At 41.4% G+C, this 18,449-nt stretch overlaps 1 protein-coding gene across 6 annotated transcripts in view; it reads left to right on the forward strand.

Moving 5' to 3' along the window:
• SMARCA2 (SWI/SNF related, matrix associated, actin dependent regulator of chromatin, subfamily a, member 2) overlaps positions 1–18,449 on the forward strand; it is a 173,516-nt gene that overhangs the window by 44,926 nt on the left and 110,141 nt on the right. For all 6 annotated transcript variants that reach the window (XM_067744250.1, XM_067744253.1, XM_067744254.1 and 3 more), the window contains 5 exons: positions 7,816–7,869; positions 13,455–13,585; positions 13,818–13,875; positions 16,006–16,106; positions 17,546–17,693. In XM_067744250.1, the coding sequence (XP_067600351.1) occupies positions 7,816–7,869; positions 13,455–13,585; positions 13,818–13,875; positions 16,006–16,106; positions 17,546–17,693 (492 nt within the window). The remainder of the gene's footprint in view (positions 1–7,815; positions 7,870–13,454; positions 13,586–13,817; positions 13,876–16,005; positions 16,107–17,545; positions 17,694–18,449) is intronic.

Raw genomic sequence — 18,449 nt, forward strand, 5'->3', positions numbered from 1 at the left:
TTTTGGAGATGGCGGCATGATGGACAGGATGTATATTTGGCTCGTATTTCCGCTGTTTCACCCAGCATTCAGAAACTAAGTACACACGGTCGGTAGAAAAGGAAAACCATGGGCACAAAGAAATGTTTGCTCAAGTGCAATGCCAGCGAGGCAGGGGACTGCTGAGTTAAGAAACTGGAGTGAAAATGAAGACGAAAATGCTGTGTTCAGATTGAAAGGAGCCAGAGGAAGATGGAAAAGATAGCTTTGGGATACTTTTAGAACATACTTCAGCCTGTTTCTTTGGACAGACAGCGATGCCAAGATTGTGCGCTCAGTTCAGCTGCCCCGGTTTTACACTAAGGTAAATGTGCAAGTCAGGGTTTTAGGTCATTACAGAAAACAGTGAATAGTCTTATGTAAAATAATCCAATTTATCATGAGAAACGAAGGGGTAAGATTTAGAACCTCTACTCTGCAGATACTATATCTCAATTCAAGGGTAACCTGTAAATATAGAGCCTCTTTGAAGCTTAAGTAGTCTGCTAATATAGTTCTTGGTGTATATTTTGTTTTCACGGTCAGTTCTGATTGGCCCAGGTATAAACATCAACAGAAAGTCTCCGTTAGAATTGTGAAGATTGAGGATTGGTAGCGTTTAATCATTTCTTCTCTGCACTGAATAATTGCACAAAATGTTTTTCAAAAAAATAATTAATTTCATGGCTCCTGAATTCTCATACCTGTTTCATAATTAAGGAGGAGGAATAAGTGATTGAAAAGGCGCCTTCTGCACCTGATTTCTTTAGTATAAGATAGCTTCCCTTATTGTGAAGGTGAACAAGGGATGAGTCAGGGCTTGCATTTCGACATTTCTTTGGTGAGGAATACCTCATTTTCTTGTCAAGGTCGCATTATAGACTTTGCAAAATTCCAGCTCCCAATTTCTGACTTAACGTTGGCACGTGGCAAGCAGATAACAATTCTGTCATATTCCATAGGTGGACCCCATGAAATGGCCATTTTAGTTTTTCCTGATCCTGAGGCATATTTTGCAGAGACTGTCACAAAAAGGTCACTGTTAGTGTTTTTAGTACTACCATTCGTAGTCTGTGTTTCTTTGTGATTAAAAGCTCAGATATGAGCTTCTGGCTTTTAATTAATGGACTGCTGCAATAGTATTAGATTGTTATATCATCATAGGCAAAGAAAGATACATAATTGTGTTGTAATGATTATGCCTTTGTTTTTATGTTAATCTGTACAGAGCAGGAACCTGTCAGTATTTTTCCTGATGCTGCCAGCACCGCATCATCTGTAGGTTGACTCTCTACCTCCAAACTCTTGCTTTCAGGTTTGCTAATAGCACTTATTCTTTCTGTTTCATGTATTTGCTCAGAAAATATTAACTGAACACTTACTATAATCTAGGCAGGATGCTAGATGCTGAGGGAGAGAGAGTGCAAGTGGTGAGGAAAAGCACTCTTGCCCTCTTAATTAATTAGAGAGAGACAGACGTTAATCAACTATGCACCCAAGTATATAATTATAAACTGTAATGAATGCTGTGAAGGAAGGCGGGGAGTAAAACTGGGACCTGGTTTCCTGGCAAACGAATAATAGGTACCCAAGCGACTCCAGTCTGCCTGGTGGCTGTCTCTGGGCATCTTCCGCTGATGAGCTCACATGATGGAATGTGCAGAATTATTAGTTTATTAGCAGCCCTCTCCCTCTTCCCTGACATGCTCTCAGGATGCCTCGCATCTGAGCTCCCCCTGCCCTCAGCAGGACCAAGGAGATCAGGCCGTGTTTCCTTCCTGGGCCATCTTGCTGGGAGACCTTGGATAAAGAAAGGACAAAAAGAAACTGGGCTCCTTCCTAGACCTTCCTGAAAACTGTCTCATGGGGTTTTAAGACTTAGTTCAGAGTGAGTTACCCAATTTTAGATGTACCTTAATTCAAGTGCAAAGAAAATGGATGCTTTCAAAAGCTGATTATTTGACACTCTGGAATACCTGGAGTTCTTCTTCCCTCCATTAGAGTGAATGATTGAGAGTTGTTTGTTCCAGCTTCTCTGTGTCAGGGAGGGAACCTGCATGTGGACACTTAAAAACTCTGTGCTGTCCCTTTCAGCATTTCCCGTAGAAGTGAATATCATGCTGTATCTATCTGCAGGTTTTGTTTTGCTTTTTTTTTCTAATTAAGTAAGGCATCCCTAAATCTTTGTTTTGAGAAAGCTTCTTTACTCAGTGAACTCATAGCATTGAACTGGTGGCAACACTTGTAGGACAAGATACAGGTAACTTCAAGAACTGTGCCGTCAAAGATGAGTATGGTGGACCTTGCAGTTTAATTGAAAAAGGGCTACTTTTTTACTCAGTGTTAAACTAGTGTATCATTTTTTTAAGGAATTGCCCTGGTGTAACAGAGAAGGCCTTTTTCTTTCTTGGGGAGTTGATCAGGTTTACTTGGTGTTAGTGAATAATAGAGTGGGTTTCCTTTAACCTCTCAGGACCTTGCTTAGTTTTGCTCTTCTCACCATTAGAGCCGCTTCTATGAAGTATACCTTTATAAGTCATTCTGAAACTTCTCGATCTCAACCTGGCCTTCCATTAACGCCCTTGAAGTGGAAGAAAAAGAAATAAGCTCTATGTATCTACTTAGGTGTTAGAGGAGGAATCATTTTTCAAGTATTGAAATATCTGATTAGGTGACAGCAGTCTCTGCAGTGTGACAAGGTGAATACACTGTTATGGGTACTTAGCATGACCTGGAGGTCTCCATCCTCTGCCCTGCGAGTTCTCTTATATCTGCTGGGGGACTCCAGGTTGAAATGGCGTCGTATACAAATAGGATCGAACGTGCTAACTTACGAAATTGGACTACTGTCTAAAGCACGTTTGTACGCAATCTCTTAAATTCATAACTGCATAAGAAAACATGGAACACTAATTTTCTGTTATTCCCTTGTAGGATATTTCATTAAGAGATCTATTACCCAGTGCTTCAGTCTCTTGATCTGTAAGAAGGTGACAGGAACAGGACCTATAGCCTAGATTTTTGTTGTGAGGCTCACATAGGAAAGTTTATCTAAAGCACTTCGAACGCTCCCTGGGACATAGTAAGCACTCAGTAAATATTAGTTGTTTTATCAATCAGTTCTGTGGTATAGATGTAGGATCATGATTGTTGAAATGTGGTTATAGGTTTTTCTGAAAATAAAATCTTCTTTTTCCCCTTACTGTATGTTCTCTGTGGTGTTGAGAAAATAAGTGGCCACCATTTTTTTCTAGGTGAGGATCAATTAGATATTATCAGGTAGAATGTCTTTTAGGACAACGACAGGCTCCTTGACTGTGGAGGCCTGCAGTGGGAAATGAGGATTTCTTATTTTTGGCAGACTCTGCTTCCCTCTTCCTCCCCAGATCCTAGAAAGAGAATTTTCTAATTATTTGGCCTATAATATCCAAACAATAAGGTATTTCTTACAGAGATTTAGGGTATGTCTTTCCTTAAGCTGTGGTTGGGAGCCCATGCCAGCCCCCTAACCCACACACCTACTGCTGAAAAGTCTGGTCATTTAAGAGGTTCAGCTTCCCCAGCTATTGACTTCAGGCCAAAAGTAAAGTATAAAGTATTTAATCCCCTTCCCCCAGATCTTTCACTGGGGTGTATACCAACAGAACGACACCCTTGGTATTTATTGTGACATTTCTTGGAAACCTATGATACTAATGAGAACGTAGAGAGTCCATGGGGGAGTGCTGTGTCAAATGACTTTTTCACCATGGTCTTTCTTTCTGAAACTTATTCTGTTCTCCTTCTCTCTCATCAAACACTGTTATACGTGAATCTGTGATGTATTGGAGGGGGGACATTTCTGGCATAGTGTATTGATCAATATAGTGACAGGAAGATAGCCAACAATTAGAGAAAAGCCCCTCGGTATAATTTTCAGTGAAAAGAGCATCAAATGCCAAGTAGTAATGCTATTGAGGCATTTATTTTAAATTTGAGTGACTCTCCAGTCCTTCTCAATTCTTTTACCTCCTTTCCCCAAAGATAATTAGCTTATTGCAGTTTGCCTCCACAAGGAGATTTTTGTAGGTGAAAGAAAGGTTCTAAGGCAATTCTGGGCATTTGAGTGTAGTGACTATTGTAAAGGTAGGTGAACACGATGCCATGATGGTTAGATTTATTTGATAAGTTCAGTGTCAAAATGGGTGAAACCAGAAATTTGGATCAAAGTCCAGCTTAACTGGATTGACCAGTTACTTGAGTCAAAATGTTGGAATTGGTTTTCTCTGCAAGGCCCAACTTAAGTAATGTGCAATTGCCTGTTAATTTGATATTCTTGGGTATTTTTTATTGCCTGATCACCTATCTTAATGCTCACAGGTCCTCTTAAATGACAGTAAAAATAACCCAAGTGGTTTCTGAAAATCTTAAGTTTCCCTCGAAGCAGAATGAGTCTTTAAGATGCCAACACATTTGAATGATGTTTCAGCATATTATAACACCTGCTGGGGGATAAACTGTGTTCACTTTATAATATAGATTGTAAAATATTTGGTACAAAGCTGTTTTCTTTACAGAGTGAGGCGGTTTGTGTCCTGTGTTGTGGTAATCTGCATAAAGTACCCCAGTGAGGCCCATTTTCTTGAATTCAGCTTCCACAGGGTTTTCATGTTTGGGGATATCTTTCCCTCCACACAGCGTTGTTGATTATTTTATACAGCCTCTGCAAGGAAAGTGGATAGCTGTGCACATAGCTTTGTTCATAACGTTCCTAAAGGAAGGGTATGAATTGACATCAGCCTTCACCGGGAAGCCAGATTGTCTTTCGTTAGGAGTAATTTGCTTCACATCCGATTCCATAATTACATTCCTCCCTCCCCTCCATGAGGGTAATTAGTTCTCAACTTTTTGTGGATAGGAAGAAGCCAGTACAGAGTTCCTTATTCCTGATTAGTGGATGAACTGCAGTCGGTTTTGTTTTTTTGTGTTTGTTTTAATCAGTGGAAATAAGCTCAGGCATCAGCCGGCAACATTGATAGGATGTGTTTGCAGTCACATGCTACAGATTCACTGTATATGAAATTCTCTCAGGCAGCCGTGGCCACATCAGCTGCAGGCCATCCCACCAGGTGCTCAGAGTCTGTCCCAGGTTACTCCAATATCGTAGTACCGGTCACAATCTGTTTGGAGTTGACCTTGAGCAACACACAAAGGGAATTCTGGCAGCGGAAGAGAATTGAGGGTTAAGCACTAGTTTGATGTGAGAATGTGGATTTCTGAAAGCATACCAACCAGAGATTGTCCCCAAACTGAAGGAATTCAAAGCATGATGGGAGAACTTGCTGTAGAGTAGACTGCCATCTGGCTTCCACCTCCTAGAATAACATAGCCGAACTGGGTATAAGTACAGGGCACGCAAGGGAAGGTCTCACAGAGCACCAGTTCAGCGAGGAACGCGTGTGTGCTCTTAACTCTTTTATGACTCGCACATATACTGTCACCTAATTAAAATAATGTTAATTGATTGCATGTATGCTAAGTGGAAAGTGTTGTTCTTGGCGCATTCATTCATTCATTCATTCATCCTTCAAATGCCTTTTAAGTGCCGGGACCCCTTGTAGGTATGGGAATACATGAGTGAACAAAACAGACAGAAATCCCTGACTTCGTAACCTTATGAAGCAGTTTTCAGACAGTGCTTTAGCCAGTTTTATATAGACATAAAAGAATAGCCCTCGGACTATCACTGATTCTTTTACATTGTGGTAATTGACACTCTCAGTGGATATTACATGTCACATTGGATTGTACATATTGAAATAGTGATCCAGTCCTGCAGCAGCCCTATGAGGTAGGGACCGCTGCTGTCCCCGTTTTACAGAAGAGGGAACCAAGACACAGAGACTTGGTCGAGATCACACAGCTAAGTACGCTTGCACAGTGACAGAGCCGGCATTCAAACGCAGTTCCTCTAATTCCAGAGCTGACTTTCTTAAGTCTGATATTACATTGCTTCTCAACTTTGATACCAGATAGAAATTTAAAAATTAGTTTAGAGGAATTTAAGTAATGGAAAGGCCTTATTATGAGGCACTTTTTAGATAGCAGCCTATCTAGTCTACAGCAGATTCACAGAAGAGTATTCTTTAGAATAGTTTTGATTCTGTTATTTATGGTCCTTCAAGCTTTTTAATGTACTATTCATTGAAATAGTGATCCAGTTCCACTAGCTAGATATTGGAAAATTGGCTTATTCATGGTCTCATCTGATTTTCTTTGTTGGCCAGATTTGTAGCTAATTTCTGATTTGTATGGAAAGAATGGTGGGATTAATTGACTTTCTCCCATTAATTAAAAGAGTTGCCTGAATATAGTGCCTGAGAATTCCAAAAAGGAGATCTTCAGGGAGGCTGGTAGCGGGGATGGTCCCTTTTCTGAGCCTTTCTGCCATTGTTCCCTGTATCCCTAGCCCAGACATAGGGATGCTTTTCCACGATGGTCATTTCTTGTGAGCTTGTAAATATTTTCGGTTTGGGGTGGCATAAATAGAAAATTAAATTCTTGGGAAATCATAACCAAGGAGAGCATTTCATTTCCTACTCTTTGGCAGAAGTGCTACATTTTTTTCTGCCTTGTGTTTTGGCATACTTACATGCATGTATTTTTTGCAAGAAAATTATCAAACAACTATAAAATTTCAGACATTTACGGGAACTGCCCTTCCTCAGTATGGACCAAAGGCTGGATTTTCACCACTGAACATTTTCTGTAAAAGCTGTTTTGTCAAGAGACAACTGAGTTATTTTCATGGGAAGCAAAAATGTATTACACAGTCAATGCCTTAAGTAAACAAAGTGGAATTAATATTGATTCTGTATCATTATGTATATTTTTAATTAACTAAAGAGCCCAGGGGAGGAAAGCTCATTTTCTTAAATGTCTTGATAAAAGAAATGACTAAAGTTTGTTTGTTTGTTTGTTTTTCTTCTAATCACACCACACAGAATAACTTTAAAATAAGGATTCTGTAAAGGTGATGTTAAGGATTTCACTTGTCGAAGAGGTCGTTATAAATGTAAGAAATTTTAGACTATTTTGTGTCTCTTGCAGATGAGGCTCTCTCGGGTATGTACAAAACGTGACATAATCCTAGCTTTTCATTTAGGCTGCCTTTGAGGCACATAAAGGTTAATGGGCTAAGTTATTGGAATATTTAAGAAATGGAAGATGACAGAATTTTTCATGAGATCACAGTATCTGCATCAAATTTCCCCATATACCCACTGTGGAAATACTGTATATTATGAAAGCCAATTAGGTAGAATGATAAAAATTCAGAGAACTCACAGAATTTTGTATGATTTTGCATTTTTATAACCCAAGAGCGGTTCAGAATTCATTCTTGAGGGGACATTTTTAGACAACTTGCTAAGGGAATGGGAAAATTGAGCTGATTACGTCAGGATTTGTCTTCATAGTGCCAAACACAGGGAGGGACATTTGGGATTCTGACCTCTGTCCCGATGCTGCCACATCTTAAGCTGTTGGGGTCCTGGAAGACACAGTCCAGCCATCTCTAGTGGGTCAGGCCTGAGTCACACCCAGCTTTCACTGACCCCCTGCAAGTTGCCAATAAAGTACACAGTTTGTCTTGTCTCAGAGAGTGAAGAGAAACACAAAGAAAAGGCATTAATTCCTAAGCTTTGTTGGATGATGATAAGCAGTAATGAATTACCGTTATATACCGCCAAGTTGCCATGAGGTCCTTCCTGTACCCACTTTCTTGGTTTACATGTAACATTTGACATTGTTTTGCAGAAGGCTGAAGAGAATGCAGAGGGGGAGGAGTCTGCCCTGGGACCAGATGGAGAGGTAAGGGATTTTGCATCCGTTTCTGCTGTGTTCTGTTGAATGATACCCTGCCATACCTTGCTGCACCATTCTCTGTGTATACTGATTTTATTTTGTACTCTGCTATTCTTTTTTTTTTAAACATCTTTATTGGAGTTTAATTGCTTTACAAGGTGTGTTAGTTTCTGCTGTATAACAAAGTGAATCAGTAATACATATACATATATCCCCATATCTCCTCCCTCTTGCGTCTCCCTCCCTCCCACCCTCCCTCTCCCACCCCTCTAGGTGGTCACAAAGCACCGAGCTGATCTCCCTGTGCTATGTGGCTGCTTCCCACTAGCTATCTATTTTACGTTTGATAGTATTTATAAGTCCATGCCACTCTCTCACTTCGTCCCAGCTTCCCCTTCCCCGTGTCCTCAGGCCCATTCTCTACATCTGCATCTTTATTCCTGTCCTGCCCCTAGGTTCTTCAGAACCATTTTTTTTTTTTTTAGATTCCATATATATGTGTTAGCATACGGTATTTATCTCTTTCTTTTTTTTTAACATCTTTATTGGAGTATAATTGCTTTACAATGGTGTATTAGTTTCTGCTTTATTACAAAGTGAATTAGTTATACATATACATATGTCCCCATATCTCTTCCCTCTTCATCTCTCTCCCTCCCACCCTCCCTATCCCACCCCTCTAGGTGGTCACAAAGCACTGAGCTAATCTCCCTGTGCTATATGGCTGCTTCCCACTAGCTATCTAATTTACGTTTGGTAGTGTATATATGTCCATGCCACTCTCTCACTTTGTCCCAGCTTACCCTTCCCCCTCCCCATATCCTCAAGTCCATGCTCTAGTAGGTCTGTATCTTTATTCCCGTCTTACCCCTAGGTTCTTCATGACATTTTTTTTTCTTAGATTCCATATATATGTGTTACCATACGGTATTTGTTTTTCTCCTTCTGACTGACTTCGCTCTGTATGACAGACTCTAGGTCCATCCACCTCACTACAAATAACTCAATTTCATTTCTTTTTACGGCTGAGTGATATTCCATTGTATATATGTGCCACATCTTCTTTATCCATTCATCTGTTGATGGACACTTAGGTTGCTTCCATGTCCTGGCTATTGTAAATAGAGCTGCAGTGAACATTATGGTACATGACTCTTTTTGAATTATGGTTCTCTCAGGGTATATGCCCAGTAGTGGGATTGCTGGGTCGTATGGTAGTTCTATTTTTAGTTTTTTAAGGAACCTCCATACTGTTCTCCATAGCAGCTGTATCAATTTACATTCCCACCAACAGTGCAAGAGGGTTCCCTTTTCTCCACAGCCTCTCCAGCCTTTATTGTTTGTAGATTTTTTCATGATGGCCATTCTGACCGGTGTGAGGTGATACCTCATTGTAGTTTTGATTTGCATTTCTCTAATGATTAGTGATGTTAATTTAAGCATTCTTTCATGTGTTTGTTGGCCATCTGTCTGTCTTCTTTGGAGAAATGTCTGTTTAGGTCTTCTGCCCATTTTTGGATTGGGTTGTTTGTTTTTTTGATATTGAGTTGCATGAGCTGCTTGTAAATTTTGGAGATTAATCCTTTGTCAGTTGCTTCATTTGCAAATATTTTCTCCCATTCTGAGGGTTGTCTTTTGGTCTTGTTTATGGTTTCCTTTGCTGTGCAAAAGCTTTTCAGTTTCATTAGGTCCCATTTGTTTATTTTTGTTTTTATTTCCAACTTCTCTAGGAGGTGGGTCTAAAAGGATCTTGCTGTAATTTATGTCATAGAGTGTTCTGCCTATGTTTTCCTCTAAGAGTTTGATAGTGGCTGGCCTTACATTTAGGTCTTTCATCCATTTTGAGTTTATTTTTGTGTATGGTGTTAGGGAGTGTTCTAATTTCATTCTTTTATATGTAGCTGTCCAGTTTTCCCAGCACCACTTATTAGAGAGGCTGTCTTTTCTCCGTTGTATATTCTTGCCTCCTTTATCAAAAATAAGGTGACCACATGTGCGTGGGTTTATCTCTGGGCTTTCTATCCTGTTCCATTGATCTATATTTCTGTTTTTGTGCCAGTACCATACTGTCTTGATTACTGTAGCTTTGTAGTATAGTCTGAAGTCCGGGCGCCTGATTCCTCCAGCTCTGTTTTTCTTTCTCAAGATCGCTTTGGCTATTCGGGGTCTTTTGTGTTTCCATACAAATTGTGAAATTTTTTGTTCTAGTTCTGTGAAAAATGCCATTGGTAGTTTGATAGGGATTGCATTGAATCTGTAGATTGCTTTGGGAAGTATAGTCATTTTCACAATGTTGATTGTTCCAATCCAGGAATATGGTACATCTCTCCATCTGTTTGTATCATCTTTAATTTCTTTCATCAGTGTCTGATAGTTTTCTGCATACAGGTCTTTTGTCTCCTTAGGTAGGTTTATTCCTAGGTATTTTATTCTTTTTGTTGCAGTGGTAAGTGGGAGTGTTTCCTTAATTTCTCTTTCAGATTTTTCATCATTAATGTATAGGAATGCAAAAGATTTCTGTGCATTAATTTGGTACCCTGGTACTTTACCAAATTCGTTGATTAGCTCTAGTAGTTTTCTGGTAGCATCTTTAGGATTCTCTATGTATAGTATCATGTCATCTGCAAACAGTGACAGCTTTACCTCTTCTTTTCCGATTTGGATTCCTTTCATTTCTTTTTCTTCTCTGATTGCTGTGGCTAAAACTTCTAAAACTATGTTGAGTAATAGTGGTGAGAATGGACAGCCTTGTCTTGTTCCTGATCTTAGGGGAAATGGTTTCAGTTGTTCACCATTGAGAATGATGTTGGCTGTGGGTTTGTCATATGTAGCCTTTATTATGTTGAGGTAAGTTCCCTCTATGCCTACTTTCATGAGGGTTTTTATCATAAATGGGTGTTGAATTTTGTCAAAAGCTTTTTCTGCATCTATTGAGATGATCATATGGTTTCTCTCTGCTATTCATTTTTAAGTAAAAATAGTAGTACATTAGCATGGTAGAAAATTAGAATAGTATGAAAGGGTACACTGAAAAGTAATCTTCCATCTCAGACTGCCAATCAACTGATACTAAGTTTCTTATGTACCACTCCAGAAATTGTCTGTGCACATATAAGCATGTGTTTATGAATATACAGAATGTGGAAAAATCTTAAGTGATTCTATAATTACATTTTCCCCGTTGATGATACAGAAGCAGAAAATATGACCCAGTTTCCTTCATTTACTTTGAAATTTCATAACTGTAAGCCAAACAATTTGCGTATTTGGTAGCTTATTTTTTGCCATTTTCTGTAGGCTTACCCTGTAGCCTCTATTTGTAGATTCAGCAGCGTATTTCTAAATTTTATTTCCTAGTATTTTCAATATTCTGAATCACAAGAATACAGTGATTGATTTATTGGATGTTTTTTTCTCTGAAAACTCAAAAGTTCTTGGCCAGTGATTCACACGAGCAGGCATCCCCCCGGAGCGAGCGGGATGGAAGGGCGTTTGTTTCAAACTTCCTTCTCCTTTCACAGATTCTGATTAATCTGCCTGGAGGATTGGGGTGGGTGGAGGGTTGTCTCTTCCCCTTCTGGAATTGCAGTGCACACGAGAAGTATTATGAATGTGAACAGCCTGGTGGCAGGAAAAAGGTTGAAACCACTATTCTGTGCAGAAATCTCTTGAACAATAAATGTTACTTAACCACTATAATTCATCACAAGGAAAGAAAAGATCAGGATAAATGTCTAATGTGTAAGAAACACTCAGTGGGCTGTTACGGGGGAAGAATACTATATATTAGAGCACTTAGAAACAACTCTAATTTGTAAAAACCCACCCTTACTTAAGCATGCCTCACATCAGTCTGTAACTAACAAGCACACAGGGAGAGATTTAACGTGTTAGTGTGATAGCTCTCTTATCTCATGTTGTCTCCTGGGAAAATAAGCTCCTGATCTTGGGCCTGTGACATACACTTTTTTTAATCTTAACACATGTGTTTTCTCTTTGCTGAAGTGGGCAAAGTAGATGTCTTACCTGGTTTGTTTTGAAATAATGTTCTGATTACATTCTGCTGTGCTCATTCAGTGTTTTTGCCAAAGTTCTAATTCCAGCTACAGTGATTTCCAGTTTTCTTTGAGGCAAGACACAAACAATAAAACAAGCTGCATTATAATAGTTCAAGATAATGGAATATGGTTTCTCCAAGGGAGATGGTAGCGAATGGTAGATTTCCTACTTTATCGCGTGAGCCTGTAGATGACCTGCTACGTTAACAGGAAGAAGCGTTGTCTTCACATGCAAAGTAACGGTGTTCACAACCATTGCTTCAGCACACATAAAAGGAAAAACTGTCTGGAGTAAACCTTCTCTTTTCTGTAAGGTTGTTTTTGTGGATAATTGCTAATATATTGTTTCTTATTCTGACAGTGCTTTGTTAAGGGAGAAGGGGGAAAGAACCAATATTTTGGGGGAAGGAGGTGGTCACTTCCTATAAGATATTAGAAGATAACCTACAGTATACTGCTTTTCCTATCATTTTAATGTAACTCCAAATGAGAGTAATTTAGAAAAAATTCTTTGGAATTAATGGGTTGCCTAAACGTCTCACCTGGGGGCCTGCTCCTAGAAGTACAGTCACCCTGTAATCAGTAGCATTCATTTGCATAGGATTACTCCATTTTTAGGCCTTTTTAAACAATTTGTTCTCTGAAGTAGGTTAAGCACAGCCTCTGCAGTTTCACTTATTCTCTTAATTTTCTGAGCAAGCCATATTTCATTGAGAGTCTAATAACGATCTTCAGCTCAGACTTGGTCAATTTGCTAGATTTCCAGTGAGCAGAGCCTGTTGCTTTATCACAGGGCCCCATGGTTGGGCTTGGTACCTGGTGGTTTGGTTTTGGATAAATGACGTTGTTTCTGCAGAAGCCAAACCAGCCATAATGAGATGATACAAATTACAGTACCTTTTCCTTTTTTTCCATTATTCTCTCTGAAACCATGACTTTGCAGCAGTCCTTATCTGGAGGGGATTATTTGGGGGTTGGGGGTTCTTAGCTGCAACTGACAAAAATCAACTCTGCCTGATTTAAGTAAGAAGGGAACATATTATTAGGATATCGGGTGAGTCATCAGAACTCTGGAAACCTGGAGAAGCTGACTGGGGACTGCGCTATTATTTCAGTGATATGTTACCGTAGTGTACCCTACAGCTGCTTAGTGAGGACATGGCCAGCCTCGGGAGTGGGCACAGCCAATACCACTGCACTGGCACTGCTGCCACTGTTGTCTGCCCTCCTACCGGTGTGCCTGTTGGCCCCCGCTTCCTTCTAGGTCCTAATTCAGAGCCTTGGTGAATGAGCCCAGCTGGTGGAGCTTAGGTCTTGTGCCAGTAGTTCCTTTGCTGCAAGGGAGGCTGGTGTTTTCAGTTTCTTTGGTAGGAGGTGACCTCCCACTTCCCACCAGGACTCATCAGGTGATGAAATTTCTAATCGCGGGAAAGGGTTTCAAATGCTGGGCAGCCAAAAGGCCGAGAAACATCCAGCACAGAATTGGGAGAATGTCTTAACCCGAAGCGGTGTTATGTCTTTTCTCCTTTCTAGCCCATAGATGAGAGCAGCCAGATGAGTGACCTCCCTGTCAAAGTGACTCACACAGAAACCGGCAAGGTCCTGTTTGGCCCAGAAGCACCCAAAGCAAGTCAGCTGGATGCCTGGTTGGAAATGAATCCTGGGTATGGCACTAAAGCAGAATTATTGGTGTTCTTTGACTTTTCAGGTTTTTGTGGTCCTCGTAGAATCTGGGAACTAAAATAGCATGACCTTTGCTGAACTGCTTAAAGTTATTACCTGCATTTGTATATAGAATGTGTCATATATTTGTGTATAAACACACACACACGCACACACACAGTTTTATGATTAAAAAGCTAAGCCTCCTCTTCCTTCCCACTCCTTTTCTTGTAGTTACGAAGTTGCCCCTAGATCGGACAGCGAAGAGAGCGATTCTGATTATGAGGAGGAGGTACGTATATATCTCTGTTTGGAGTTCATTGGCTGGAAAGTTCACGGGGAAGCACCTGTGTCCTTCTGTCTCTTCGTCCTCCAGTTTTGGCCATCGGGTGACAGCTGAGGCTGAGGGTTTGACAGAGCTTTGCTGGTGCATGCCTAGTGGCACAGTGACCTCTCGGGGGCTCCTGGCGAATGTGGAAGCTTGGTGAATTCTAAATTTATTTGAAACCGAGAAGAGAGAAGCTGGCATTAAATTGGAGATGGTAGAAAGGTCTTCTGAGGAAAATTGGAGATGGATTACTTTGGGAAGGGCAATGCCATGCTTCTAAGTCATTTACACTGAGGGTTAACAGCCTAAAAATGTCTGAAGTTCTTTAGTCCTTGGGCCTGTTTGAAGCTGTAAGTGTGGAAACTTAGACCAACAGGGCAACATGCACTTGGTTTAATGGGTTAATGGATCCTCTTGGGTTTTTTCTTTAAATGTGATTCTTCCTTGAATTCTTTGGATATACTTGTTAGCCACATTTGTCAGTCTTCTGGAAGGAATACTCAATATATCCAGAACCTAAAATGGTAATCTTGGATACTTTTAATAGAAATTAAGGAATAATAAAGGCATCTTTTAGATCAACTTTAAAATCCTTAACAATTACAAATAGAAGGATTAAAAGATTTTTATCTCCTTTATTAGAGCGTTGTTAGCGTATAGTCATTAAATCTGGTGTCTACCAGTGTAGGGGAATCTTGGTTCAAAGAATGCCGTGGCCAGAGCAGAGCAGCCTTACCAATAACCGCTCACCAGAATTTTAAGACCATGATTATTTTCTTCTGTTTTGTGGACCTGTGTTTTCTAAATTAATCTACCGTGGACACTTACTGCTTTTGCAAAGAGGAAAGATAATAGAAGTTACTTTTTTTTTTTTTTTAGAAAAAAAGCATGCTGTTAACAAGCAAATACTTCTGAAGGCATGCTTTATTTTATTTTATTTTTTTAATAGGCTACTCTTTTCTCTGAGGTACTTGAAACTTAAAAAATCAATTTTTAAAATGTCTCTTGTTTACTCGGATGAATGGGCCCATAAACGATCCGTTGGAAGAATCTTCTCATTGGGTCTGAGAGCCAGGGAGGGACAGAGATGAGGTAGAGAAGGCGGCTCAACCCACAGGTGCCCTCCTGAGACTGGCAACTGCAGACAGCTCCAGAGAGCTGGGACTAGAGTGAACTCTGACCTGGGGGTCCGGAGACCAGGTCCCCATCTCGTGGCGAGTCACGTCCCCCCTCGGTGCTCACCTGGATGTGAAAGAGCTGTGCCAACTCCTCAGTTTACCCCTTGTGGCTCAGTGATCTGTGGTCATAGATTTGATTTTCAACATTACTATCATGTCAGTTCGTATTGTTTCATTCAAGCCTGATGGAAAAGCGTGGTTCTCTTTAAGCCTACTTTTAAAGGAAATTCTCCTGGATCGTCTGGAAAGATTCAGCCTTCAACACCAGTGGGTAGTAGTGGGCATTATGGGTATTTAGTGAAGCTTTTCCACAGGCCAGCAGAACGAAGTACACAGTTGCGAGGTGGGGAGGTGATGAATCCTTTGCCATGTTATTGACAGTTTTAATCTAAATAGCCAGAAATGTGGGCTGTGAAGTGGCCACAGAAAGCACACACAGAAGGCCACGCGCTCACAAGCTCCAGTCTCTCCACTGTGAAGACGTGTGGGACCATCAAAGGCCCACTGGCATCATCAGAGACAAGGACAATACTAAGATCCCTTCATTTGGCTTTGGAGAGAAGGGTATAGAAGGTCACCAAGTTAGCAAGAGCAGATATGGTCTACAGGACTCTCTGATGACCAAATAATGATAGATATCCATCTTTCTGGCATGATTTTTACATATTTATTCTTGGGAGCAAGGGTTCCAGGGGATCCTCAGAGGGTTCCTTTTGTTCTTTCATTCAGTGATGTAAACAGCGATGGAGAGGTAGATATTGCCTGGTGGAAGTAAGGGTTAAGTTTACGTCCTCCCTCAGTTGTGTGCACCTCACTTGGGAAGTAGAATACTATTCACTCTCTTTTCAGAAATCGCCAAGCCTAGGGATTCCCTCGTTAAAACGGAATCACCCCCATATCTTTGTTCCTTCCCCAGGATGAAGAGGAAGAGTCCAGTAGGCAGGAAACTGAAGAGAAAATACTTCTGGATCCAAACAGCGAAGAGGTTTCCGAGAAGGACGCTAAGCAGATCATCGAGTATGTGTCTCTCAGAGTTTTGTCTCTTGCAGATGCATTTCGTGAGGGTTGCGCTTTATGGACTTTAGTTTAGAGAAGTTTGTCTAAGGAAGGAAGGTGACCTCACGCCCATGCTTCACCCAAAACGCCACCGTCAGAGGCCACCAGACTGTCCCACTGCTCAGCTCCCCCCTTGCGCCCTCCCCCACTTCATGACTTCCTCGTTCCTGGGCTCCTCGCGTGTCACGCGCTTCCATCCCACGTGGAACCTGCCCCTCTAGCTGGCTGCCTTTCCCGCCTTCCTTAATGGCGCCAACACCCGCCCAGAACCCCAAGTGAGAAACGTCTTCGTTGCAATAGCTGCTCAGCCATGGACTCCCCTACCCAGCTCTTTTCTTTTTATTAATTAATTAATTTATTTTTGGCTGTGCTGGGTCTTCGTTTCTGTACGAGGGCTTTCTGTAGTTGCGGCGAGTGGGGGCCACTCTTCATCGTGGTGCGCGGGCCTCTCACCGTTGGGGCCTCACTGTTGTGGAGCACGGGCTCCAGACGCGCAGGCTCAGTAGTTGTGGCTCGCGGGCTCTAGAGCGCAGGCTGAGTAGTTGTGGTTCACGGGCCCAGTTGCTCCGCGGCATGTGGGATCTTCCCAGACCAGGGCTCGAACCCGTGTCGCCTGCATTAGGTCTCAACCACTGCACCACCAGGAAAGCCCTACCCAGCTCTTCGCCTGTGTAGCTCTAGTGTTAAAAGAAAACTGTGGCGAAACACTATGCAAAATAGAATATTTTAAAGTGATGAGATTAAAAAAAAAAAAAAGCAGAAATAGACATTCTAATATTTTCTCCTTTTATTCCAGGGCTGTGTGCCCACTTCAGGAACCTGTCTTTTATTCATCTGCCCCCAGTTTCTTCACTGAAGGTTTTCAAGACCCCCCTCAACGGCCCCTCACTGCCTGTAGAATAACTCAGTAGTTGGTTAACAAGACATAGAAAATGGAAGACGACCTCTCCTCTTTCCTATCTCTTTAATGTCACCTTTGGCCTCCCTATCACCTGTCTTCCAAGTTTTAGGCGGTGTTCTGTGGATAGGATTTATCTTTGTACTTCAAGGGCCTAGGACAGCTTCCCTGGCAAAGTGTGAACCTGCAGGTGTACGATTCACGCTCATAGCAGTCCCTTGAGGTCGAGCGGGCCTGCGTTCAAATCCTGACGCCACCACCTTTCATGTGACCTGGGCAAATTCGTGAACCTCTCTCAGCCTGAAGTTCTCCACAGGCATGAAGTGGGGATGGTAACAACAACGTCTACCCTGCTTGCTTTTCGCGAGGATTACAGATAATATGTTTTAGCTGCCGGGCATGAAGTAGGTGATAAATAAAGCTCTACTTCCTGCAGCTGTTTTCGGCTCTCCATTCATGCACCAACTTCTCTGTGTGTGACTCTCCACTTTCTCTGGCCCAGGACAGCTAAGCAAGACGTGGACGATGAGTACAGCATGCAGTACAGTGCCAGGGGTTCCCAGTCCTACTACACGGTGGCCCACGCCATCTCGGAGAGGGTGGAGAAGCAGTCGGCCCTCCTCATCAATGGGACCCTGAAGCATTATCAGGTAACTGGCGTGGTGTGTGTTTTCTCGGCAGGTCTCAATCTGTTACCTAATTTTGATTAGAGTATGTTGTGCGCATGCCCGTTGCTGCAGAGAGTTGACCATGGCAAACATTTGGGGTCGCATTGCTTCTAATATGGCGATTCTCTCCACTGTGCCTGTAATTTTTGTTTTAGAGTGTTCATTTTACCGTCTTCCCTAGAGCGTACCCATTTTCTCTTCTATGGCTTTGGGATGGATTGTGTTTTCAGAAATCCTGGGTTAACTCTTGGAACCCCTTTACCGTGGATCTCTTTGGAACGGAAAACCCAGCCACATTCTATGAGTGTAGGGAACATCTGTGCCTCTTTTTTGAAGTAAATGAAGTATATATTTCTTCAAAAATGTCAGTGGTGTCTGTAGTTTAACACTATGGACTCAGCTACCTAGGAGTTGCTATCTACTACATTTACATGCTTTTTTTTTATTTAAGACACATTAGAGTGGTGAGCATCCCTGCTTTGATGAAAACTACGCTGTAAGCATAACGTGCGTTTCATTTGACCTGTCTAGAATGAGGTCAGCTCCTGTCTTCTACCTCCTTCTTCTTCACAGTGTTTCCCAAAGCGTGTTCCTTGGAACATTTGTCCCATGAGATAGACCTCCAAAAGAAAGGGAAAAATAGGTTCTGTGGTTAAATAAATATGGGAAATACTGTCAGATAGAGCTTGGATTACAGTATAATTTACTATTCCACATTTGGATACTTATGAGAATGAA

The sequence above is a fragment of the Pseudorca crassidens genome, chromosome 7 (assembly GCF_039906515.1).
Source record: "Pseudorca crassidens isolate mPseCra1 chromosome 7, mPseCra1.hap1, whole genome shotgun sequence".
Classification (NCBI taxonomy): domain Eukaryota; kingdom Metazoa; phylum Chordata; class Mammalia; order Artiodactyla; family Delphinidae; genus Pseudorca; species Pseudorca crassidens.